A 25,218-nucleotide genomic window follows, 5' to 3' on the forward strand; every position below is an offset into this window, starting at 1 on the left:
TGCATCGTCGTTCGTCAATTAACTTACAGAGAAATCCTTATCGTTTGGACCGTTTTATTAAAATCATTTTTTTTTTGGGGTCTAATTGATAATGGAATGCTTTATAGAAAAGTTAATAATTATCCTTTTTTTGTCACACAAAACAAAAGACAACAAATGATGATCAGCCAGCCCTAGGTCCGTCCATAGCCTAATGTCGTGCGTACAAAGAAACTGAATTTTTTTTATATTTTATGTATGCCTCAACGCGCCATCTAAGCGCGTGACTTTCTTCTCTATTCATTGCCGCTGGATGCGTGAAAACGATGTCGTTTACAAACTCCTATAGAGAGGAGCTGATCTCAAGGGTATTGATTATTGAAAAGGAAAAAAAAACATGTGTTTCTTTTTAATTGATTTTATAAATTTATATATGGGTGCGAAATTGCTGAATCAAACAACACTCCCCTCTTCCTCGCGCGCGCCTTTCTCCGATCGTCGCTGCTCCTCTTCTTCTCCGATTAGATCCTGACCGATTCTACAATGTGCATTTCTTACGGCGTCGTATCCAAGGAAAATAATTAACCCACTCTAGCTACGCGACCCCCGGGTATTCGACATTATCTCCGATTCACTCTCGCAGTTGCTTGAACACCTCTTTATCTTTTCACGTTTTCGATTCTCTTTATGGGAATGTTTACTTTCGCGTGGATTACACGCGGAATCGAGTTTATTCGTCTGAAATTTCTGATATCTTACTAAATCGGATCCTCGGAAAATTCTGATTTCATGTTTGATTTCTCCTCCGAAGTCTTTTTCTTGTGCTCTGACGTTAAAATTGCCAAGGGGAAAGAAAGGTGTTTTTATTTTATTTTAATGTTTGTAAATTTTGCTACTATGAATAGATTTGAGTTGGTATGCGTCACATTACGTTTACATGTTCGTCATTGTCAATGATTTTATTCCTTGTTACTACGATACGAGCTAAAATCTGTAATGTTTGTTGTAAGCAGGTGGTGGTGGGAATAGATAAGGCTTGTGAATGACTGTTTCTCTATAAGTTCATCAAAATGGAAGAAGATGAAGTAAACAAGTTCTCCACAGCCTCTGTTGGAAACCTCGATGTTGCTGATACGTCTAATGTCGTAGATAATTCTAGTTTTCTTGCTGATGAACATGCTCTGGTAGGAATGGATGATGCAGATCATTTACAAGGGATTAGTTCAGTTGATGCTGTCCTCAAGGATGATCATTTTGAACAGGTTTCTCTAGGAGATCAAGATAAGCACCTTGACCAGTCTCTTTCAGCTACCGGTCTGGATTCTTTGAACCATCAAGAATCTGGATATCCTGTAGTCCAGTATCCACAGAGGCCTAAGCCAAAGTCTACGATGCCAAACGTTTCTCCAGAGTTATTGCATCTTGTTGATTCAGCCATCATGGGTAAGCCTGAGAGCTTAGACAAAATCAAGAATATTGTTAGCGGTGCTGAGAGTTTTGGGTCTGGAGAGGATTCAGAGACTATTGCTTTTCTTGTCATCGATTCACTTCTTGCTACCATGGGTGGAGTAGAGAGCTTTGAAGAGGATGAAGATAGCAACCCCCCTAGTGTGATGTTGAACTCTCGTGCGGCCATTGTTGCTGGCGAGCTTATTCCTTGCTTACCTTGTTCGGGTGACAGTGTCAATTTCATGTCCCCCAGGACCCGTATGGTGCGAGGATTGCTAGCAATTTTACGTTCTTGCACCAGAAACAGAGCTATGTGTTCCATGGCGGGTTTATTAAGTGTTCTCTTGCGATCAGTCGAGGAGATTATATCCAAGGACGACACTATGATGTGGAATGCAGCAGTTTTGTTTCACTCTATTCAACATATAGCTGGGCACTCTCTTAGTGTTGACGATTTGTATAGATGGCTTCATGTTATAAAAAAGTATCTTCCTACAGTGTGGTCAAGTCCATTGATGGATGCCTTGGAGAAGGCAATGAATGGTAAAGAATCAAGCGGACCTGCGTGTAGTTTTGAATTTGTCGGTGAAAGCTCAGGCTTACTTGGTCCGGGAGAAACTCGCTGGCCTTTTACCAATGGCTATGCATTTGCAACTTGGATTTATATTGAATCATTTGCTGATACATTAGATGCTTCAACCGCTGCAGCTGCAATTGCTGCTGCTTCAGCAGCCAAATCAGGAAAAACGTCTGCTGCAGCCGCTGCAAATGTACACAATGGTGAGGGTACTGCTCATATGCCTCGTCTGTTCAGCTTTTTGACCCCTGATAGTCAGGGGATTGAAGCATATTTCTATGCACAATTTTTGGTGGTTGAGAGTGGCAGTGGTAAAGGAACTAAAACTTCACTGCATTTCACTCATGCATTTAAGCCTCAGCGTTGGTACTTTATTGGCCTTGAGCATACCTGCAATCAGGGACTTTTAGGGAATTCAGACAGTGAATTGCGGCTATATATTGACGGATCCTTGTATGAAACTCGTCCGTTTGAATATCCTCGTATATCCAAACCGCTTTCTTTCTGTTGCATCGGGTCAAATCCTCCATCTACAACTGCTGGTCAACAACGTCGTCGACGTCAGTGTGCTTTGTTTGCTGAGATGGGACCAGTTTATATATTTAAAGAACCGATTGGTCCTGAAAGAATGACACGATTGGCAACTAGAGGTGGGGATATATTGCCTTGTTTTGGCGATGGGGCAGGTCTTCCATGGTTAGCTACAAATGACCATGTCCGTAAGGAGGCAGAGGAAAATAGTCTTTTGGATGCAGAGCTTGGAGTATACATTCACCTACTTTACCACCCATTTCTACTAAATGGGAGATTTTGTCCAGATGCTTCTCTTTCTGGAGCAGCAGGTGCTTATGATTATACTCTTGATTTTTCTCATATATCTGATAATGCTTTACTTCGTCCAAAACACTATTTCGAAAAATCTCTGTTCCATATTATGATGTGTTTATAATTTCGTTTTCAGACTCTCATTTGTTTGATTTGTTGTATAATTTTAATTATTCTTTTTTTTTATCCATATTGCTTTCACTAACTAAGGAAACACAATATTCTTTTTCTGATGTACTTTGCACACTTTGTTATTTGCTTTTCGCTTACTTTGGAAATCTGTTATTTTTTCTTCTTTTATAAGGCACTCAAAGAAGACCAGCTGAGGTAATTGGACAAGTCCATGTTGCAACGAGAGTGAAGTCAGTGGAGTCCTTCTGGGCCTTAGCTTATGGTGGACCCATGTCGTTGCTTCCTCTAACCGTAAGCAGTGTACACAAAGATACTCTGCAACCATGCTATAGAAGTCCTCCATCGTCTTTGACAACATATTCTCTTGCTGCACCTATATTTAGAATTATCTCCGTTGCTATTCAACATCCTGGGAACAATGAAGAGTTGTCTCGTTCTAAGGGGCCTGAAATCCTGGCCACAGTTCTGGGCTATCTTCTTCACTCACTTGCATCCCTTGATCTCAAGCACGATAGAGTAGGAGATGAGGAACTAGTTGCTGCCATTGTTTTCCTTAGCCAATCTCAAAAGATCAATCATGCTCTTAAAGTGCAGCTCTTCCGTAAACTATTATTGGATCTGAAGATATGGAGTGTGTGTAACTACAGACTCCAAAAGAAGCTGTTGTCATCCCTTCAAGATATGGTTTTCACTGAAGCAGAAGCTATGAGGAATGCCGATGCCATTCAGATACTTCTGGATGGATGTCGAAGATATTACTGGACAATTCAAGAGAAAGACTCTGTGAACACTTTTTCTCTAGATGGGAATGCACGTCAAGTGGGGGAAGTTAATGCATTGGTTGATGAACTTTTGGTGATTATTGAACTTCTAATGGGAGCAGCATCTCCTTCGTTTGCTGTTGCTGATGTCCATCTATTACTTGGGTTCATAATTGACAGTCCACAACCAAATCAGGTAACACGTTTCTTAGTGGCTCTTCATAATTATTAAACATACATGTCGTTTCTCAGTATTTTAATATATTTGCTCTGACATCATTCAGTTCTTACCTCTATTTAGGTTGCAAGGGTGTTGCATCTCATGTTTAGGTTGGTTGTACAGCCAAATGCTGCAAAGGCGCATACGTTTGCAGAGGCATTTATCACATCTGGTGGGATAGAAACACTTCTTGTTCTGCTCCAAAGAGAAGCTAAAACTGGTGAGGAAGGCATCGCAGATTCTGTAGTTAAGGGTGAAACAAGTGTGCCAACTATTCATAGTGAACAGATTCAACACAATGGGCCTGGTTTGTTAAAGCAGTTGGATTCACTTCCGCAAGATAATGAGGATGACCCTCATGCTCTTAATGATAGTGTAGGATCTTTCAAGGAATCAGAGTCAGTTCAACAAGAAAAATCACATGGATCTGCGACTGTCATTTGTGATAGTGACTCAGTTACCATCTCTAATTCCATGAATGCTGACAGAGTATCCTCTGTTTCTGAAACTCCATTCAATAATAATGCAAGAAACAATGTTGACGATAGAGATCGTGTCATGGTTGGGATCATTAGATTGATCGGTGTATTGATTTCGAAAGGGCACTTAAAATTTTCCATTGATGCCGAATCTGATGTCATGAGTAACCTCATGGGTAGTGGGTTTCATGAAAATGGTGGAACAATGTTTGATGATAAAGTCGCATTGCTTCTATTTGCTCTGCTGAAAGCATTTCAAGCAGCTCCAAACAGACTGATGACCTACAATGTCTACACAACTTTGCTTGGGGCTTCGGTATGATTTTTGATCTTTTATTTGTTTGATCTATCTTAAACAATGGCTGGCTTAAAGGTGAATAATGGTGGAAAAAGAGAGAACAGTATGGTGTTTTTAAGTTTAAACTTTTTTTGTACCCTGTTACAAAGATCTCTGAAATCTAAAGGTAAAGGTAAGGAGAGCAAGTGCTCGCTGTCATCTGTCTAACCTATATGGATCATCATAAGCCATGGCTATTTCGATGTGATTATTCTGATCAAAAGTCAGAAAAAGATTGAGAGAATTTCCTTTTTTGGTGATAAACTTACTGTTTTAGATTATGACATGAGATTAAATTTAATTGCATACCTGGCTCTTTCTTGCAGATCAATGCTTCATCAACTGAGGATAGCCTGAACTTTTGTGATTCAGGTCATCGCTTTGAACACCCTCAACTAATGTTGATCCTCCTGCGTTCTCTACCATTTGCATCTAAGGCTCTACAAAATCGAGCACTTCAGGTATAAATGTCATAGTTAAAGACACTTTTGTGCATGTCCATGAATATTTGTTCAAAAGGAAGAGTATGCACCAAATGCACTTGTGAAAGTGCTTTACACACTTCTACTTGCCTAGTGTCCTACAATTTCTCTTTCTGAACTCACTCTTTCTCCGTCAGGATCTTCTATTTTTGGCTTGTAGCCATCCGGAAAATAGGAGCACTCTGACAAAAATGGAAGAGTGGCCTGAGTGGATCTTGGAGATTTTGATCTCAAACTACGAGGTATAAATCCAACCTTAAACCTTTTAAAGGTCTCCTTCATGATTATTGTATTAGTAATGAGCCAAATTGGATGTATGTACACAAGTGTGATAGGGCAAGTTACATTTTAGCTGGAAATTTATTAAAGTATGTACCAGCATACTCTAAAAATGCTGACTATTGTGCGTACACACAGAGGGATGCAGGAAAACAATCTCCTTCACCCGGTTCTGCTGAAGTGGAAGATTTGATTCATAACTTCTTGATCATAATGTTGGAACATTCGATGCGCCAGAAGGATGGCTGGAAGGTATATTTGTTTTTTTCAGCGGTCTACCATATTAATTCCTTTTCACTTTTTTGATTGTGTTTTTTTTTTTTTTACATTTCTCGCGACTTCTGATCCTTTACAGGATGTTGAGGCTACAATTCATTGTGCAGAGTGGCTTTCTATCGTTGGTGGGTCTAGCACTGGAGAGAAAAGAATGAGGTAAATTCATGTACTACTGCGCCACATTTTACGCTTTCCTTTTGGGATGACAATGACCTTTTGAGTGTCATCTTTTTTTTTTTTGTAACATTTTTAGTTTTTGAAGGTCTCTTGTGGATAATATTGTTCTTATACTGTATTGCTTCTTCCAATGTACTCTGAGAGATACATGTTTCTGTTCAATTGTTTTTACACTTTTGTCTTTCTACTTTTTCAAAGGCGTGAGGAATCACTTCCAATTTTCAAAAGAAGGCTTTTGGGTGGATTGCTAGACTTTACTGCCAGGGAACTGCAAGCTCAGGTAACTCCTTTTTTTTTATATCTTATTGACTTATATAAGTCATTGATAGAGAAATACGAAGATCGTCTTACACATGCATTCTATAGTTGACATTCTAGGGGCGTTCCTTCACAAGAAAATATAAACCTTTTGAAGCCTTGCGTTTTTACCTGTGTTGTGATATTGGGCGACTGCTTTTAGTTTGACTTACACGTTATACTTTTTCACACAGACTCAAGTTATAGCTGCAGCATCTGCTGGTTTCGCGGCAGAGAGTCTAACACCAAAAGATGCAAAGGCTGGAGTAGAAAATGCTGCTCAGCTTTCAGTATTTCTTGTGGAAAATACAATTGTGATTCTGATGCTTGTCGAAGATCATTTGAGAATACAAAGCAAGCAGAATTGTGCTGCAAACGCAGTTGATGTTTCTCCATCTCCTCTCTCTCTTGTTTATCCTCTCAACAATCGTTCACGGATATTGCCAACAGTCGCAGAATCATCAGAGGTTTCAAGTAGCCGTGCTTCAGTGTCCAGTGATTCAGGAGGGGTACATTTAGATGTAAGTTACTCTTATCTCTGGATCAATATGTCTCCCTTGTTTATTGGCTTTATTTACTCTTTGCTTTTATAACACCATTGAAGAAAATATAATCTGCTCATCTATTTAACTTTCTACTAATTTCCTGCATTTACTTTTTATTCAGATACTTGCTTCAATGGCCGATGCAACTGGTCAGATTTCAACAGCTGTAATGGAGCGTCTTGCTGCAGCTGCTGCAGCTGAGCCTTATGAATCTGTTTCATGCGCTTTTGTTTCATATGGAAGTTGTACCATGGATTTGGCTGAGGGTTGGAAGTACAGAAGTCGATTGTGGTATGGTGTTGGACTTCCTAAAACTAGTTGCTTTGGTGGTGGTGGAAGTGGTTGGGACTCTTGGAAACATGCTTTACAAAAAGATGCTCATGGAAATTGGATCGAACTTCCTTTAGTTAAAAAATCAGTATCCATGCTTCAAGCCTTGCTGCTAGACGAGTCTGGACTTGGAGGTGGCCTAGGAATTGGTGGAGGATCTGGTACCGGGATGGGAGGGATGGCAGCACTCTACCAGTTACTAGATAGTGATCAACCTTTCTTATGCATGCTTCGAATGGTACTTTTGTCTTTGAGGGAAGAAGACCATGGTGAAGATAGTCTGTTGATGGAAAATTTAAGTTCTGAAGACGGGTTTTCCGGTGGACTGCAGTGCCCCTTGGGGAATTCTGCCTCATCAGATATCAGTTCTCAGATGTCTATGCGACAATCACCATCGGCTTTATTATGGAGGTAAAGTAATGACATCTTTTTCTCCCTATGCGGATTTGCGAATTATGACCATATGCTTTAAGTATCTTTAGACTTGATCTTGTCACAAAATTAGAATGCAGGGCACATTTTAGATGCTGCATGCCTTCTAAATGGTTGTTTTCTCCTATTATGTAGTTTATCTAGAGAAGTTAATTACTACTTTTTTTTTTTTTTTAAACCTCCAGTGTGCTATCTCCTGTTCTAAACATGCCAATAACTGATTCAAAGAGGCAGAGAGTATTGGTTACTACATGCGTTCTATACTCTGAGGTTAGTTCTTCCCTAAATAAGGCCCCATGATTAATAATGCTCACTTTGTTTTATTTTGTGGTTTTTTTTTTAATTCTGATTCCAAGTCTGTTGCAGGTATGGAATGCTGTCAGCAAAGACAAAAAGCCACTACGTAAGCAATATCTAAAGGCTATTTTACCACCATTTGTTGCAATTCTTCGACGATGGCGACCTCCTTTAGCTGGCATACATGAACTTGCCACTGGTGATGGTATCAATCCCCTTGTGGTTGATGATCGTGCTTTGGCTGCTGATGCACTCCCCATTGAGGTTCCTTAAATCTGTATACATACCCTTTAGTTGCTATCATATTTGTCACATATTGACCCATCATTCATTTCTAGTTTCTGCTACTGCTGCTTTATCCCTTAGAAAAATTCTGTCTTCTTTTCAACTTAAGATTTACTTCAAGCTTGTCGCGGGTTATTAAATAGTCCTATCCTTACTTTTTATTTTATTTTAGGCGGCTATTTCTATGATTTCTCCGGAATGGGCCGCTGCTTTTGCATCGCCTCCTTCCGCAATGGCACTGGCAATGATAGCTGCAGGGGCAGCTGGTTGGGAAGCACCGGCACCTCCAGCACCTCCACCTCTTAGGCGAGACTCTTCATTGCTTGAGCGTAAAAGTACCAAACTTCAGACATTTTCCAGCTTCCAGAAACCCTTGGAGGCTCCAAACGATGATTCACCAGGTCGACCAAGAGATAAGGCTGCTGCAAAAGCGGCAGCTCTGGCAGCTGCACGCGATCTTGAACGGAATGCCAAGATTGGTTCTGGGAGAGGTCTTAGTGCTGTTGCAATGGCCACATCTGCACAGCGGAGGACTATTAGTGATATGGAACGTTTACAGAGATGGAATGTCTCTGAAGCCATGGGAGTAGCATGGATAGAGTGTCTCCAACCAGTGGATACAAAATCAGTTTATGGAAAAGATTTTAATGCTTTGTCCTACAAATTTATTGCTGTACTTGTTGCAAGCTTTGCCTTTGCACGTAACAAGCAGAGATCTGAGGTCTGCTCTCTGCCCTTGTCACACTTTGTTTTCTTCTTGAAGGAGGTACATACACTAATCAACATTTATTGATTAAACCTCACCAGATTGACAGGCGTATGCAAAATGATAAAATAGTGAGAAATCGCTTGTGCATGGGAATCAGTGGTTGGCGCAAATTCGTTCGTTATTTGATAGAGATGAGATGCTTCTTTGGACCATTCGGAGAACACTTATGCAGTCCCAAACACGTAAGCTACACTGTTTTGTTTTATTTTTAAAACATTTTGAAAACTTTTTCCAGTGATGTAACATTATTATATATGCAGGTTTTCTGGAAACTGGATTCTATGGAAAGTTCTACGAGGATGAGACAATGTTTAAGGATGAATTACTCTGGTACTAGTCATCTAGAGACAACAAGAAACTATGATGATCAGACAGACTTGAAGAATAATCACGATAACTTGGATTCTCTATCAAATGCACCTGTTCTTGCTGTTGAAGCAGTATCAACGGAAATAATGTGTGAAGATGATGAACATGGAGATGCCGACGATCTTGAAATAGAGGGTAATGTTGGAGAACACAAAGGGGAAAACGAAGAGAGGAGATCTGGCTCTCTTGAAGATGCAATAACACTGTCAACTGGAATTAACGATCATCAACCTTTGAGTGAACATGATATGGTTCAAAATTCTACAGAAGTAGTTCTCAGTGAAAGGATTGTTCTTGAAATCTCCTCTTCTATGGTCCGGCCACTAAGGGTTGTGAAAGGAACCTTTCAAGTATGCTCTGACTATCGTTACATATTTATCTTTTGAATAAGTAGCTGACACCAATCAATGTTGCATTGGTAAACAAGAAAGTAAACAGAGTATAACCAACCAGATTTTGTAAAATATTACGTAGAGCTGAGATATTGTATCGCTAGTTTCTAATGGTTGTTTTCTGATTTTCTCAGATTACTACACGGAGAATAAATTTTATTGCTGACATCAGAGAAGACCAACATTTGGATGAAAATTCAGATGGTTCAAAATCAAGAGATCAAGAAAGAGATCGTAGTTGGTTGATGTCTTCTCTGCATCAGATTTATAGCCGACGGTAAAGTTTCATCATCTATGTTGTCACTAGCTAACTATTTCTCTCCCTTATTATGTAAAATAGAAAGGAGACCTTTGTTAATATTTTTCTTTCACAGGTACCTACTGAGGAAGAGTGCTCTGGAACTATTTATGGTGGATCGCTCAAACTTCTTCTTTGATTTTGGGGTATCTAAAAAACTCTCTCTGTTACATTATATTTATCTCTTTCCTTGGATTTTCAAGTCTCTCGCTCCTCTCACCAATTACTTTTATGATGTTTGATGAACACCATAGAACACCGAGGGACGAAAAAATGCTTGTCGGGCTATTGTTCAAGCAAGGCCTCCTCTTTTGAAAGATATTTACTTGGCAACTCAGGTTTGGTTTTTTCTTCCTCCGTATGCCCATTATTTAGTGCATGCATGGTGGCAAAAGCTAGGAACCAAGCTGAGTAAATATTTCCTCTGTGCTACAAAACTTACGTAAATTGTTTACTTTTTAGAGGCCAGATCAACTTTTGGAAAGAACACAGTTGATGCAGCGGTGGGCTAGATGGGAGGTAACCAAAGAATAGCCTTCATTTAAGTCAAGCAATTTCATTTATTCCCCTAAATAAACATCTGGAAGAGAAGTAATTCTAGCTGGATCCTTGTATCTTTTCTGCAGATCAGCAATTTTGAGTACCTAATGCAGCTCAACACATTGGCTGGGCGGAGTTATAATGACATCTCTCAGGTAAATCTTGTGCTAGTGAGAATGCTTTTCTTATGTGAAATATATCGTTTACTTTTGTGTTATCTTTATCTATTATGTATGTCTTTGCAGTATCCTGTTTTCCCATGGATTCTGTGCGACTATACATCAGAAATTCTGGACCTTTCAAATCCATCTAACTACAGGGATCTTTCCAAGGTGCTACTACTTGTATTTTGGCTCTATGCCTGCATATATTCCATTAAACTGAAAACTGATTGGAAATGTGGGTCTGTATATGTGCAGCCAATTGGCGCATTGAACCCGGAGCGACTGAAAAAGTTTCAAGAACAATACTCTAGCTTCGAAGATCCAGTCATCCCGAAATTCCACTATGGTTCACATTACTCAAGTGTTGGAGTAGTAGGTTATCTTCTCTATGATATCTGCCACAATTGCTTCCATTTACGATATATAGTTGGATAGAGTTTTCACTTATGATGGTCCCTGCAGATGATTTATCATTTGTTTTTATCTCTTGTGGATAGGTGTTACATTATCTAGCTAGAGTTGAACCTTTTACTACCCTTTCAATTCAAATGCGAGGTGGGAAGTTCGATCCTACAAACCGCATGTTCTCAGACATTGCAGCCACTTGGAAAGGAGTTCTCCAAGATATGAGTAATGTGAAGGAGTTGGTAAGAATTGGCTCCTCCCAAAATCACCAAATCTAGTAGCTTTAATCATTTTCTTCTTCTTTTCAAGTGCAGAGCGTAGCCATATTCATGCCTCTCATTTTGCTTGTAGGTTCCAGAGTTGTTTTACTTTCCTGAGGTGTTGACTAACGAGAACTTGGTTGACAAGCTTGGTATGGGTTTATTTCTTATTCCTTTTCTTGTCCAGACAAAATGTTACTCCTGAAACAAGATACCATCTTAATATGATGACATTGTTCTTTTTACCCATCAGATTCTGTAAAACTTCCTCCTTGGGCTAAAAGCCCGATTGACTTTGTACACAAACAACGAATGGCTCTTGAGAGCGAGCATGTCTCGGCACATTTGCATGAATGGATTGATCTCATTTTCGGGTAGGTTTTCTTCTTGGACTGACACCTTGTATCTACAAAAAAAATTCTGTGTAAGATTAGTTAAATTTGTTTTATGACTTACGTTTTTCTTATGAACTTATTCGTTTAGGTATAAGCAACGTGGAAAGGAAGCTACACTGGCAAATAATGTTTTCTTCTACACTACCTACGAGGGGACTGTTGATATTGATAAGATCACAGATCCAGTAAGTTATCTTTGTAGTACTATTGGAGTTTCTCAGTTTCGGTATTACCTTATTTCTGAAACTTTCATGTGGCTATTTGATGAAGGTAAAACGACAGGCTACTCAAGACCAGATAGTTAATTTCGGGCAAACGCCTTCGCAGCTATTGACTGTGCCTCACATTAAAAGAATGCCTCTAAAAGATGTCATTCATATGCAGGTAAATGCTTATGTAAAACATTCATAGTTCTTCCTCTGTGCTAAATTTTACCATTCAAACTTGACAAACACCTTAAATTCTTGTTTAGACCATCTTCCGGAATCCAAAAAAGATAAAACCGTATCCTGTTCCAGCTCCAGAACACTGCAACTTACCTGCTGCAGCCATCAAGCCATCTTCGGATACTATTGTGATTGTTGACATGAATGTGCCTGCAGCACATATTGCACAACACAAGTGGGAACCAAACACTCCTGATGGCCAAAATACTCCTTTCATCTTTCATCACGGGAAGCCGAGTTCAACTGGCGGAACATTGATACGCATGTTCAAGAGTGACTGGGAATATCCCCAAGCACAAGCATTTGCCTCATCAGGAATCAGAAGTTCGTCTGTCACTGCTATAACTAACGACGGAGAAATTATCACTGGTAAGAACTTTTTAAGGCTTTGAGCTCTGTGAAAGTTTGGTGATTGGTAATATATTTCATCGTTTTATTGAAAATCCATGTATGTTAATTAGGTGGACATGTGGATAACAGCATCAAGATAGTCTCATCTGATGGAGCGAAAACACTGGAAACAGCTTTTGGTCACTGTGCTCCTGTAACATGTCTGGCTCTGTCTCCAGATAACAACTTCCTTGTGACAGGTTCTCGAGATGCAACTGTTTTGTTGTGGAGATTTCACAAGGGATTCACATCTCAGACAAGCGAGTCTGAGCAGACAACAAGCTCTGTAACACCTTCTTCCGTAAGCAGCAACAACTTGGCGGACAAATCCAAAAAGCGTCGCATTGAAGGGCCCATACAAGTGCTCCGTGGCCACCAAAGAGAAATAAGTTGTTGCTGCGTTAGCTCAGATCAAGGGATCGTCGTTTCGTGCTCAGAGTCATCAGATGTTCTATTGCATTCCATAAGGAAAGGTCGACTAATAAGACGGCTTGTTGGCGTTGAGGCCCGTGCTCTTTGCATTTCTTCAGATGGAGTTATAGTAGTCTGGAGTAGCTCAGAAAGTTCTATCAGCACGTTCACCATTAATGGAGTTCTCATTTCCAAAGCAAGACTTCCTTCCTCTTGTACCATAAGCTGCATGGAACTATCCATGGACGGACAAAATGTTGTGATTGGCGTGAACTCATTTTCCGACATTGATGGATCGAGGAGTTTTAACAACGTTACTAGTGAAGAAGATTCATCAAATAGAAGCAAAGAAGTAGAGAGATTGGATATACCATCTCCTTCAATTTGCTTCCTCAACTTATACACTCTCCAGGTGCTACTATAAGAACAATTTAATTAATGCAAACACTAAATTGCTCTTGATTTCTTTTCTAGGATATTGTCTCCTAACAAGCCAAAAATTAATCTTCTGTAGGTATTTCATGTGTTCAAGCTTGGTGAAGGGCAGGGTATAACCGCTATGGCTCTGAGCACAGACAACACTAACCTCTTAGTTACCACAGAAGATGAACAGCTGATCATCTTCACAGATCCAGCTGTAAGTTTTGTTACTCTGTTCGCATCGCTTCTACATTAATTGCTACCATCTACTCCAGTTACAAGACCCCTAATGGTTTTGTATCAGTTGATATAACTTTCTGTCATTGCCTTGTAGACTTGAAAATATCTTGAACTATAAAATCAGCAAAAGATCATAACATAGTAAGAAAACATAACCTATGTTTGTAATTGTTTGCAGTTACGCTCGAATGAGGTGGATAAGACACTGAAGCTTGGCTCAGAATGACGAAATGTTTGTAACTGTTTGGACAATATCAACATCAATTCACCGTGAAATGTCTCACTCCAAGATCTGTCGGACGAAACTTGCAGCCGAGCAACAATGGAGTTGCAGAGGGAAGTTAGTTGGCTAATGATGGGGAAGAAGAAGAAGCTAAGAACGGATATTTAATGGTGCATTATTCAAGATATTGAATTCAAAAAACCAACTCCGACTTCTTGATTCTTAAGCTTTTTTTCTATATTCTTGCCATGTAGTGCTTTCCTTTCTATTTTGTCAAATTATATTACAGTTTTGAAACATAGAATATCCCATTAGACTTTGAAGAAGATAAGAAAGAAGATGTTTATTCGTATAAAAGAGAATTATGAGTTGCTTGAGCAATTCCAGCTCGGACCTATCAATTGGGATAGATCACAAGACACATACAAAATACAACAACAGATCGACTGATCAAAATAGGGAACACGAAGACAAACACACGTGCACAATTTTGCATTGATTTTAGCCTCCATGCCACCCACAGACATCACTACAAAACATCGGACATTAATGGGTATGAGGGTAGTTGAGCTTCTTCTTCGTCCATCTTCTTGCATATGTAAATAAAATGGGAATCAGGATCCTCCAGAACATAATCATGTGGCAACATTCCCTCGCTTGTCAGAGGTATAGCTTCCATACACGATTTTTCTGACGAGATGCAACTTTCCGGCCTTTGAAATCCTGGTCTTGCTGCAAGAAACCTCAAAGGAATGAAGCAAAGAAGAACACAATTCATAAGAAATTTTTACAGGCAAGAAAAAAGATGAGAGCTTACGTATAATGTATAAGGAGATCTTCCAGTTGTAAGCAGGACGAGTCAAATGAGTCATTCTCACTCTGGGATCACCGTAAGTTATCTACCAAAACAAACACAAAATATCTTACATATCTTCTAGTAACAGTGACAATGACTATGAACAGTTTCAGACATAAGTAAAAGTATATTACCAAAAAGTAGGTCCCTCCTGGTTTAATCAGCCTGCAAAATGAAAGAGAAGAGTTTTGTTGGTTCATATAAGAGGGAATACATATCAAAATAGAATCCAAAAATGGCATAGAATCTATATGAGATGATGATCCAGGAGGAGCAGCCATGATATTACTATTAGTGACCTGCTAACTTCACCCAACATTCTGGTAGCACTTAGAGGAGCATCATTGCCACACTGGAATCCACCGTACCACACAAAAGAAGAAAACTTTTAAAAAAACGCATGTAGACATGAATACGAGAAACAAAGGATCAGATTCCGTACCATCAACGAATCAAGGGTTCCTACACAATCCAGCAGCCACTTCAAATAAGCTTTCCACCATAATAAAACCAAACAAACAAAAAGAAAGAACAGAGCAATTGGCTGGCTACAACATACCTTTATCAATGACAGTATCAAAGTACTCGTCCTCAAAGTAGCTCATATCTCTAACATCCATTTGCATATCTGTTGGGTAAACAAACAGAGTATATGACCTCTAGAAGATTCTTACTTTAATTATATTTAAAGTATTTAGTTGATTTAAAAAAAGAAAGTGTTACACTTGAGCTGAGGAACAGAGGAATATTTGGTTTGCATCATCTCAATAGCCACAGAAGAGATATCAACATTCATAATGTCCTCGTACCCGTCCTTGACCATATCCTCTGACATCACTGCACCAAAGAGAAGATAAACAATTGGATGATGCTTCTTTCGAAAGTCAAATTCAATCAATGGTAAGAGTAAGTTGTTTGAAAGGCAATTGCAAGTGGAAAGAAGAGAGAGATTTATTTACGGGAGTTGCCACAGCCAACCATGAGGACACGTGAACAAGTAGGGACGAAGCTGCGGACAAAAGGACGGAGAGAAGAGTAACGTTGGTACCAGTCGAAGTCAAGCGCGTCTTGCACGTAACGAGCGTCCCAGTAATGAGCGTCGCCATAGTTGTAAGTGTTGCAGCTCGACACGTCCCTCTCCATCTCTCTCTCTCCCTCTCTCAAAAAGATCCGATCTGAGATTCTGCGGCGGAGCTTTTGTCTTCGGTCGTTTGTCTTTGACCGGCTTACGCAGTTTGGGCTTATTACAGGCCCAGTATAAAATCATGTGAAGCGGAAGAGTGACACGTGCTCACACGTGTTATTAGCATTGTTAATGGGCTTAAATCATGGGATAAAGCCTCATCTCCGCCCGTTATTAATGGTTAACTGATTCGGGAAGGTTTCGTTGATGAGTTTATAACACGATATTATAAATATTAGTGCTTTGTCGGGAAATTAGAACCTTCTTTCCATTTCTAAAAGATGATACCAACTACTTATTGACCAAATATTTAAAAATTGATACCGACACTTACTAACACAAACACTAAACTTTGAATCCTTTTGAGATCAATGCCTTTTCAAATCTAAGCAGCAATGAGTAAACTCAAATCAATTTGCTGTAGCCTCAAGTGTTGAAAAAATTAATATATTAGTGCTGTAGTTAGCTAGTTGACCATGTTTAACATGGTCTTGATTTAAGTCTTAAGTTAAGACTCTTCGTAAACATTAAATCATTACCAAATCATAGGGAATGACGTCAAAAAAAATAGTGTAAAATTATAACGGTTGCTTTTGGAAAAGAAGACCAAAGCCCTTTTCGTAATTTCAGGCTCTTTTAGCAAAAAGCAAGCACGTGTTCTCAAATTAACCATAGTTAAAACCTTTCAAATATGTATAACCATGGTTAAAATGTTAGCTAACCTCTTTTTTTAATAAAACCAAACCCTTTTCTTCTTTCATCTCTCTCTCGTTGTCTTCTCACTTTCTCTCTACTCCCACAGACTTCAACTCAAACGTCACAAATTCCAATGGCGGCATCACGAGCTTTCTCTCTCCTCGCACTCGCTCTATCTCTCCTCGCAGTCGCTTCCACCGCCTTCGGCCATAACATCACTCAAATCCTCTCCGATACACCGGACTATTCATCATTCAACAGCTACCTTTCCCAAACGAAACTCGACGACGAAATCAACAGCCGAACTACCATCACCGTCCTCGTACTCAACAATGCCGCGATGTCTTCCCTCGCCGGAAAACACCCACTCTCCGTCGTCAAGAACGCTCTCAGCCTCCTCGTCCTCCTCGACTACTACGATCCTTTGAAACTCCACCAGCTCTCTAAAGGCACAACTCTCACCACCACGCTTTACCAAACCACCGGACACGCTCCCGGAAACCTAGGGTTCGTCAACGTCACCGATCTCAAAGGAGGCAAAGTAGGATTCGGCTCCGCCGCTCCTGGATCCAAGCTCGACTCATCCTACACCAAGTCCGTTAAACAAATCCCTTACAACATCTCCGTCCTTGAAATCAACGCTCCGATCATCGCTCCCGGAATCTTAACCGCACCTGCTCCTTCTTCCGGCGGACTCAGCAACATCACCGGACTTCTCGAGAAAGCAGGTTGTAAAACCTTCGCGGGTTTGCTCGTTTCGAGTGGTGTACTCAAAACATACGTATCCACCGTTGAAAAAGGCTTGACTGTTTTTGCACCGTCCGATGAAGCTTTTAAAGCGAAAGGTGTACCAGATCTGACGAAGCTCACGCAAGCTGAGGTGGTCTCGCTCCTAGAGTATCACGCCCTCGCTGAGTACAAACCTAAAGGCTCATTAAAGACTAACAAAGACGCTATCTCCACGTTAGCCACTAACGGCGCCGGTAAATACGATTTAACGACGTCAACTTCCGGCGACGAGGTTATCCTTCACACCGGCGTTGGTCCGTCGAGACTCGCCGACACGGTCGTCGATGAGACACCAGTCGTGATATTCACGGTGGATAATGTGCTTCTCCCCACTGAGCTTTTCGGAAAATCTCCATCTTCGGCGCCGGCACCGGAACCGGAACCGGTGAGTGCACCGACACCGTCTCCGGCTAAGTCACCGTCTCCATTGGAAGCACCAACTCCAGCCGCAGCTTCTCCGCCGGCACCTCCGGTGGATGAATATTCGCCGGAAGGAGCTCCGTCAGACTCGCCGACAAGTTCAGAGGATAGTAATGCGAAAAACGCGGCGTTTCACGTGAAGGCTCCTCCTGCGCTGTTGTTCACCGCATTGGTTGCCGCCACATCTTTCTTGTTATAAAAACCCTTCACAACTTCGCGTAATTTCGGAGAGTGCCACTCTCTTCTTTTTTAGTTTTCGTTCGACGAGTTTATTTATTTTTGTGATTCTTTTTGTCAAGACTGGGATTACAGAGTAATAGTAGTAAGGGTTTTAAGTTAAAAAATCATTTTTAGTTTTTAATTTAGACTTGGATGATTGTTTTTGTGTTTGTTTTTGTTTTGGTTTGTAGTACTGTTGAAACCTGAGATCTCTAATTAACTAGTTTTGGTGTTTGTTGGTCTCAGATAAAACTCACACAAAACCTGAATACTTCGATACTTTATTTGACAGAGATTGCAGACTTTAAATAGCCAAAGTAACAACAAAAGAAACGAAACTTACGGAAGCAAACTAAGAAACCGAAATATTTGAACAACTACTAACTACTCCTACAGACCACGAGCTTATTCGAACTGAAACAAACAACCAAAGACTAATTCAAACCCAACAATGCCTCTCCTAAACTGAAAACAGTAAAATTCAGTTTATTCCAACTTGTGTTCGCAAACTCCCAGCTTCTCCCTCAGCTTGGCAAAGAGTTCCAATCTCAAAGGCTTAGTTAGAATGTCTGCTACCTGATCATCTGTTCCGCAATGCTCTAGCTGAACAACTCCTTCCCTTGTAAGATCCCTTAAGAAATGAAACCGGACATCGATGTGTTTACTTCGACCATGGAGCACTGGGTTTTTTGATAACTTGATAGTCGAACTGTTATCACACAAAACCGTTGTGCTCCTTACTTGCTCTAGTCCAAACTCCTCCAGAATTCTTCTCATCCAAACACATTGACACGTGCAGAATGCAGCAGCCACAAATTCTGCTTCTGTTGTTGATCCACAAATTCTGCTTCTGTTGTTGATAACGTCACCACTGGTTGTTTCTTGGATGCCCAAGCTACAGCTCCTCCACTCAAAATAAAAGCATACCCACTCGTACTCCTCATATCATCCACATCTCCAGCATAGTCATTGTCCGTATAGACAGTTAACACTTCACCACCTCCTCTCCTATAAAGCAGACCAAAAGACAGCGTACCTTTTAAGTATTTGAGCACTCGTTTTGCACCCTGCAAGTGTTGTTCGGTTGGAGCACTCATATATCTACTCAACAAGCAGACCACAAACATGAGATCTGGTCTGGTTGAAGTAATATACATTAAACTTCCCACCAGCTGCTTGTAAAGCGTTTCATCCACTTTGCTTCCCTCACCATCCTTTGAGAGCTTTGTTCCCGGAACAATTGGATTCTTGACAGCATTACCACACAGCAAATTGAATCGCTCCAGAATCTCTCCCGCATACTTGCTTTGATGAATAAAAATCCCGTCTGCATCTTGTACCACTTCGACACCAAGAAAGTACTTCATTCGACCCAGATCAGTCATATCAAATTCATTCTTCATAGATGAATTAAACTTTTCCAGCATATCAGAATCATTTCCCATAAAGATCAAGTCATCTACATAAAGGCTAACAATAAGAATTTTGTTACCTTCTCCCGTCTTAATGAACAGAGTATGTTCATATTCACACCTTTGAAACCCTTCTTTAGCAAAATACGCCTCAATTCTGCTATACCACGCTCGAGGTGCCTGCTTGAGACCGTACAAAGCTTTCTTAAGCTTATATAATTTGTGTTCCTCTCCCCTTTTGATGTAACCTTGTGGCTGTTTAACATACACCTCTTCTGACAACTCTCCATATAAAAATGCAGACTTGACGTCTAATTGAAACACGCACCATTGTCTCTGAGCTGCCAATGCTGAAATCATGCGAATAGTATCCCATCGTGCCACTGGAGCAAAGACTTCATTGTAGTCCACACCATGTTGTTGAGCATACCCCTTTGCTACAAGTCTTGCTTTGTATTTGTCTACTTCACCTTTTTCTCATTAAGCTTCGTCTTGTAGACCCACTTCACACCAATTTTCTTTGCTCCCTTAGGAAGCTCTATAAGCTCCCATGTATTGTTCCTCTCAATCGACTCCAGCTCAGCTTCCATCGCCCCCAACCACTTCTCTTCTGTGTTTGCTTCTTCAAATGTTGACGGATCATCGAGAGAAGCAAACATAACCATATTTGTGACTTCTTCTTCTTCTGACAATTCTTCTCCAATAACATAATCTCGTAAATAAGAAGGTGGCTTACGAGTTCTTTGCAGTGGAGCATGTGGTGATTGTGGCGTTAATGGAGCTTGCGTCAATGAAGCTTGTGTTGGATGAGGTGCTGCAGGTTCTTGTGGCATCACTAGAGCATCTGATAGCTGAGGTTCTGCATCATCTATTTTTTCTCCATCAGACTCATCACCTTCCCAGATGAGTGGTTCCTCATTTGTTTCTCCACCACTAGTTCCCCAGTTCCAACCCTTTTCTTCTTCGAACACAACATCACGACTTGTTATAACACTCTCAGTGGCTGGATTGTAAAGTCGGTAGCCCTTTGATTCGCTGCTCACCCCAATTAATACACAAGTAATGCTTTTGTCGTCAAGCTTCTTACGTCTTTGATCTGGAACGTGTACATGTGCAAGGCAACCAAAAACTCTGAAATAATCCACTGATGGTTTTACTCCACTCCACATCTCCTCTGGTGTTTTTCCTTGTAAAGCAGATGTAGGACTTCTGTTTAAAACATGTACAGCCCATCTTGTTGCTTCTGACCAGAATTTCTTTGGAACTTCTTTATCCTTCAAGATGCACCGGACCATGTTCATAATTGTGCGATTCTTGTGTTCTGCTACTCCATTCTGCTGCGGTGTAAATGCTGTTGTAAGTTGTCTGCTTATTCCTCTCTCCTCACAGAAAAACTTGAATCCGTTGGATGTGAACTCTCCTCCTCGGTCGGTTCTCAAGCATACCAACGTTTCACCGGTTTCTCTCTCAACTTGACTTGTAAACCTTGCGAACAGAGCGAATGTATCAGATTTATTTGATAGAAAATAAGTCCAGACCTTTCTGCTGTAGTCGTCGATGAAGGTTAGGATGTATCTTTTGCCACTGTTCGAAACTGGAGAGATCGGACCGCAGAGATCCGAGTGCACCAACTGTAGACGTCGTGAAGATTGCCACAAGCTTTTCTTTGGAATGGTTTCTCGATGTTGTTTCCCTGCCAAACAACTAACGCATGCTGCTTCTCCTCCACCATTCTTCAATTGTGGTATCCCTCTCACCATGTTCTGATATTTCAAGGTCCTCAGCCCCTTGTAATTGAGATGTCCGTACCTGCGATGTCAAAACTGGAACTCATCTGCGGATGTGGTTTGTAGACATTCAGGTGCAACATCTAATCCATGTATTGCTGCCATGACTTTAAACAATTTGTTACGAGTCATGAGGGATTGCAGGATTAGTCCAACTCTTGGATGGAACAGCTTGAAGACTCCATTCTTTATCAACACTTCACACCCTTTCTCCAGGAGTTGTCCAATGCTAAGTAAGTTGCTACGCAAATCAGGAACAAAATAAACATCAGAGATGGTGTGAGTTCTTCCCTCCAGTCGTAGACTCACATCTCCTTTCCCCATCACCCCGAGCTGCAAATTGTTACCTAGCTTCACCGAATGACGAAAATTTTCATCAAGTGTGGAGAACCAGGTCTTGTTTCCACACATGTGATTGCTGCAGCCCGAGTCCAGGAACCATGCTTCTTCCTTCTTGTTTCCTTCTGTGAATGCCATGAGCAACACATCCTCATTTTCTCCATCGACCTCAGCATAGTTTGCTTTTCCATTCCAATTTGGACATTCATATTGAAAGTGTCCAAGTTTGTGACATTTAAAGCACTCGATTGTAGCTTTGACAAAAGATCTTCCTCCTTGACCTCTTCCTCTTCCTTGGCCCATTCTTCCTCTGCCTCTTCCTCCTCTATCATCATATGAGACTTTCAGCACTTGATCTTCGCCTCCATTAACAGGTTTCTTCATCTTCTGCTCATGTACTAGTAATGAGCTCTGCAATGCATCGACTGAAAAATTATTAATGTCTTTCGATTCCTCAATCGAACAGACAATGTAATTGAAATTCTCAGTCAATGTGCGCAAGATCTTCTCCACTATCTTGACGTCTTGCATATCATCGCCACAATTTCTCATATCATTGGCCACCACCATTATTCTAGCAAAGTAATATGTGACTGATTCTCCGGTCTTCATCTCCAACAGCTCAAAATTCCTTCTCAAGGTCTGTAGTTGAGCACGCTTCACCCGTGAGTTCCCCTGGTACTTGATCTTCATTGAATCCCATAGTTGCTTAGAAGTATCCTTCATTGTAATCGTTTTGAGAACAGCTTTGTCGATTGCACTGAACAGATAGTTCTTTGCCTTGAGATCTTTCAATCTCGCTTCAGCAAGTGTCTTCTTCTCCGCGTCGGACAGAGTTTCTGCGTCGGTTGGCTCAACGAACCCATCTCTCACCACACCCCAATACTCCTTTTATTTCAACAAGTTCTCCATAAGGAGACTCCAATGATCATAATCCCCATCAAATCGAGGAATGCTTGGCTGCGCAAAACTGCTTGATTCAGCCATCTCACTCACCCTCTTACTTGTGTTTCTCTCACTCTCAATTTATAGCTCTGATACCAAATTGTTGGTCTTAGATAAAACTCATACAAAAGCTGAATACTTCGATACTTTATTTGACAGAGATTACAAACTTTAAATAGCCAAAGTAACAATAAAATAAACGAAACTTACGGAAGCAAACTAAGAAACCGAAATACTTGAACAACTAATAACTACTCCTACAGACCAGAAGCTTATTGGAATTGAAACAAACAACCAAAGACTAATTCAAACTCAACAGTGTTTTGGTTTTTTCGTCTTCTTGGCCTTTATAATTTGTTCTAATAAACGCTTAACCAACGTCGTAATTTTTTTTTTTTTTTTTGCGTGGATTCTCGTGTTACAAATTTCACAATGCAGTGGTTCGTCGGAACTTGAACTTGTCCCACGTGTGAGAGAAAGCGAAGATCCCCCTCGGGTCCACCGTCCACGTTCCTTTATAATTTTCGTGTTTTAATGCTAAGTATTCCTTTCATTAATCTAAGGTAGCCCAATTGTTTTATTTTTCTCTTGAGCCCAATGGGCTATGAGTCCAACAAGCCTGTCGTTTTAATTTGATAAGACGACACTCATTTTAGAAGGTTACGGCTACAAAAAAGTCCCCGCCTTTTCTCTTTGGTCCGAGAGAACTAGAGGAACACTAATGGCGTCGACGTTGGTGACACTGATACATAAGAAATGAACCTCTCCATGCTCTAAACGTCTAGCTGACTCCAAAAGGTTGTATCGTGTCATCTTTAATGTTTTTGGGGCTTGACTATGTAAGCAAAATGATTAAAAAAAAATTGAATCGTTACTTATCATACGCATTATGCATGAGAGTGCTAGGCTAGCTAGGGATTCACATATGGTACCATCTAGTAGTAAAGAAGGGGCGTGGTGGTTTTTATATGGACCACTGTCACCACTCTTATGAATCAAAAACTCATTATTGTAGCAACTCCTAAAATTTCCCACAGCCTATGGTAAATCTTTTGCCATTTATGATCCTTCTTCTGTGCTTTTTATTTTATTATTCTCTGGCTTGTCTGACATGAAGAAGAGCAACCTTCATCTCTTTGTTTGTGGTAGAGAATATGCCCTACTCTAAGGAATGGCTATAAATAGTAACGAATATAGGTGTGGAATCATAACTACTTTGATCATTTTGAAGCATGATAATAATTCTGGATGTTGACTAGCTCCTACAATTTGCAATTTAGTCTTTAGTAGTATTTAGTTTCTTCACCTTCGTTTATTATTTTCTTTCTTTGTTTGTCTTTCTACACTTGGTTGCATCTCAAGAAAATATCAACACAAGAAATGAGTAGAGTTTTTCTAGTGGTCCTAGTCCTTCGATCAATTATATTTTTTCACTATTCATATCACATGCTTAGATTTTACATAGGAACAAAATATATAAGTCTCTTCGGGACTAAGGTTATTTCCTTAACATTAGACCCTAGTTATGAGGGAAACCAGGTTTGAACACGATATGCCAAACCGCGAATCCAAGACTTCGACCTTTGAAATGGGTTGGTAGTAAGTTAATGGAATCTTCTTTGAGCCTTTTCTAAACAAAAGGTGCTATGGAGAAATATAACTTTGTATAGCAAATCACAATTAAAGTAATCAATTAGTATGAAATTGAATGAATTGTTATTGTTATGGTCGATTTGGTATATGTACCTCTCAACTACTTCTACTAAGTTTCTCTAATAGTACAGTAAGTATTCAATCAAGAACAAGAAACTGAGACTCCGAGAGAGAGAGAGAAGATTCTGTTTTGGTCTTCTTCCTCATCATCTTCGTCCTGAACTCATGCATCCCTGGCCCCTTCTATAATCATGAGTTTCCTTTTGCCATCATTACCTTCAAAAGCCTTATCTTTTTTTCATCTCTCTCTTTCTCAAAAGACACAACAGTTTTGTAGATCATGATCCTATATATAATGCTTACTCTTCCATTGTGCTTACTCAGTTCTTGTGCGGAATAAAACCATAAAATGTGTCTTAAACCCTCAGAGACACCATTCCCAGACACTCAAACATTAACGATGAGATCAGCTTCGCACCATCACAGACGCAAATCTAAGAAACAAATCCATATTCGTGTCCTTAATCTCACCAGGTTCAGTTTCATCTTCCGTATATATCAAGCTTCTTCACACACATTGACTCTGTTTTAGCGATATGAATTTTAACAGCTCTACTCTCTTTTTTCTTTTCTTTGGAGGCAGAAGGAGAAGATTACTGAGAGAGGAAAATAAGGAGATGAAAATGAGAAACTTGAAGCTTCTCGTAGAAAATCAAAGCATCATACTAGAGAACGAGGCTTTAAAAAAGAAAGCTCTTCTTCTCCACCAAGAAAACAACGCTCTGTTTGCTCTGCTTCATCCTACACTTTCCCCTGTTTCCACCTCCTTCCTCTTGCGATCTTCGTAAATCTTGCTTCTTTGATTACGTTTCTTCTCGTCTTCTTCCAGACGATTCCCACCTTTAGTGGGTACAATAAAAATATCAAGCTAATGATAAGTTTTGGTATAAATTAACATGTATCATTAACATGTATCCATGATCATTTTTATGCGTTTAATTTTAATCACATGATGATCGATGTTACCGATCCGTGAGT

The 25,218-nt window shown here is 40.2% G+C and overlaps 3 protein-coding genes and 1 pseudogene across 6 annotated transcripts; 3 read left to right on the forward strand and 1 right to left on the reverse strand.

The window, feature by feature from the left end:
* The first annotated feature begins 429 nt into the window (after nt 1–429).
* LOC104704167 (BEACH domain-containing protein C1-like) lies at nt 430–14,238 on the forward strand. The gene is made up of 32 exons (XM_087456361.1): nt 430–589; nt 993–2,847; nt 3,135–3,919; nt 4,025–4,738; nt 5,086–5,220; nt 5,379–5,483; nt 5,659–5,772; nt 5,876–5,952; nt 6,172–6,253; nt 6,465–6,791; nt 6,937–7,556; nt 7,763–7,847; nt 7,944–8,138; nt 8,332–8,880; nt 8,967–9,110; nt 9,189–9,647; nt 9,824–9,966; nt 10,064–10,133; nt 10,242–10,325; nt 10,450–10,506; nt 10,614–10,682; nt 10,773–10,859; nt 10,947–11,063; nt 11,189–11,338; nt 11,448–11,508; nt 11,610–11,730; nt 11,840–11,936; nt 12,022–12,135; nt 12,224–12,566; nt 12,659–13,410; nt 13,513–13,635; nt 13,837–14,238. Exons 2-32 carry the CDS (start codon nt 1,050–1,052, stop codon nt 13,882–13,884), a joined length of 8,625 nt encoding a protein of 2,874 aa, XP_087312487.1. The 5' UTR covers nt 430–589; nt 993–1,049; the 3' UTR covers nt 13,885–14,238.
* On the reverse strand, nt 14,206–16,123 carry LOC104699808 (uncharacterized). Of its 3 annotated transcripts, none has more exons than XR_015560677.1 (8): nt 15,697–16,065; nt 15,461–15,574; nt 15,297–15,365; nt 15,180–15,199; nt 15,027–15,089; nt 14,872–14,902; nt 14,699–14,780; nt 14,206–14,613 (listed from the first exon to the last, which is right to left on the reverse strand). XR_015560677.1 is itself a non-coding variant. In XM_010415201.3 (8 exons), the coding sequence occupies exons 1-8, from the start codon at nt 15,878–15,880 to the stop codon at nt 14,411–14,413; spliced, it is 756 nt and encodes a 251-aa protein (XP_010413503.1). In that variant the 5' UTR covers nt 15,881–16,123; the 3' UTR covers nt 14,206–14,410. The 3 variants fall into 3 exon arrangements, 1 of the variants encoding a protein (XP_010413503.1); XM_010415201.3 differs by having other exon boundaries at nt 15,037–15,089; nt 15,697–16,123; XR_015560678.1 differs by lacking the exon at nt 15,027–15,089.
* Nucleotides 16,124–16,358: 235 nt separating this feature from the next.
* On the forward strand, nt 16,359–18,296 carry LOC104704168 (fasciclin-like arabinogalactan protein 10 pseudogene; annotated as a pseudogene). Its single transcript, XR_015560679.1, has one exon. The product of XR_015560679.1 is annotated as a fasciclin-like arabinogalactan protein 10 pseudogene (transcript).
* A 6,030-nt stretch (nt 18,297–24,326) lies between these two features.
* LOC104699809 (protein LITTLE ZIPPER 2) lies at nt 24,327–25,211 on the forward strand. The gene is made up of 2 exons (XM_010415202.3): nt 24,327–24,714; nt 24,824–25,211. Exons 1-2 carry the CDS (start codon nt 24,590–24,592, stop codon nt 25,026–25,028), a joined length of 330 nt encoding a protein of 109 aa, XP_010413504.1. The 5' UTR covers nt 24,327–24,589; the 3' UTR covers nt 25,029–25,211.
* Nucleotides 25,212–25,218: the final 7 nt, after the last annotated feature.

This window comes from Camelina sativa, chromosome 7 (assembly GCF_030686135.1).
Source record: "Camelina sativa cultivar CO46 ecotype springtype chromosome 7, ASM3068613v1".
NCBI classification, from domain to species: domain Eukaryota; kingdom Viridiplantae; phylum Streptophyta; class Magnoliopsida; order Brassicales; family Brassicaceae; genus Camelina; species Camelina sativa.

Excerpts from the sequence above, each read along its gene's own strand:
- LOC104704167 (XM_087456361.1), top strand. The coding sequence starts at position 1,050 with ATGGAAGAAGATGAAGTAAACAAGTTCTCCACAGCCTCTGTTGGAAAC. Across the intron at positions 3,920-4,024 it reads ACAGTCCACAACCAAATCAG|GTTGCAAGGGTGTTGCATCT; the intron begins GTAACACGTTTC and ends ACCTCTATTTAG. Across the intron at positions 10,683-10,772 it reads GTTATAATGACATCTCTCAG|TATCCTGTTTTCCCATGGAT; the intron begins GTAAATCTTGTG and ends ATGTCTTTGCAG.
- LOC104699808 (XM_010415201.3), bottom strand. The coding sequence starts at position 15,880 with ATGGAGAGGGACGTGTCGAGCTGCAACACTTACAACTATGGCGACGCT. Across the intron at positions 15,575-15,696 it reads GGTTGGCTGTGGCAACTCCC|TGATGTCAGAGGATATGGTC; the intron begins GTAAATAAATCT and ends TCTTTGGTGCAG. Across the intron at positions 14,903-15,036 it reads ATGTTGGGTGAAGTTAGCAG|GCTGATTAAACCAGGAGGGA; the intron begins GTCACTAATAGT and ends TTCATTTTGCAG.
- LOC104699809 (XM_010415202.3), top strand. The coding sequence starts at position 24,590 with ATGTGTCTTAAACCCTCAGAGACACCATTCCCAGACACTCAAACATTA. Across the intron at positions 24,715-24,823 it reads CGTGTCCTTAATCTCACCAG|AAGGAGAAGATTACTGAGAG; the intron begins GTTCAGTTTCAT and ends CTTTGGAGGCAG.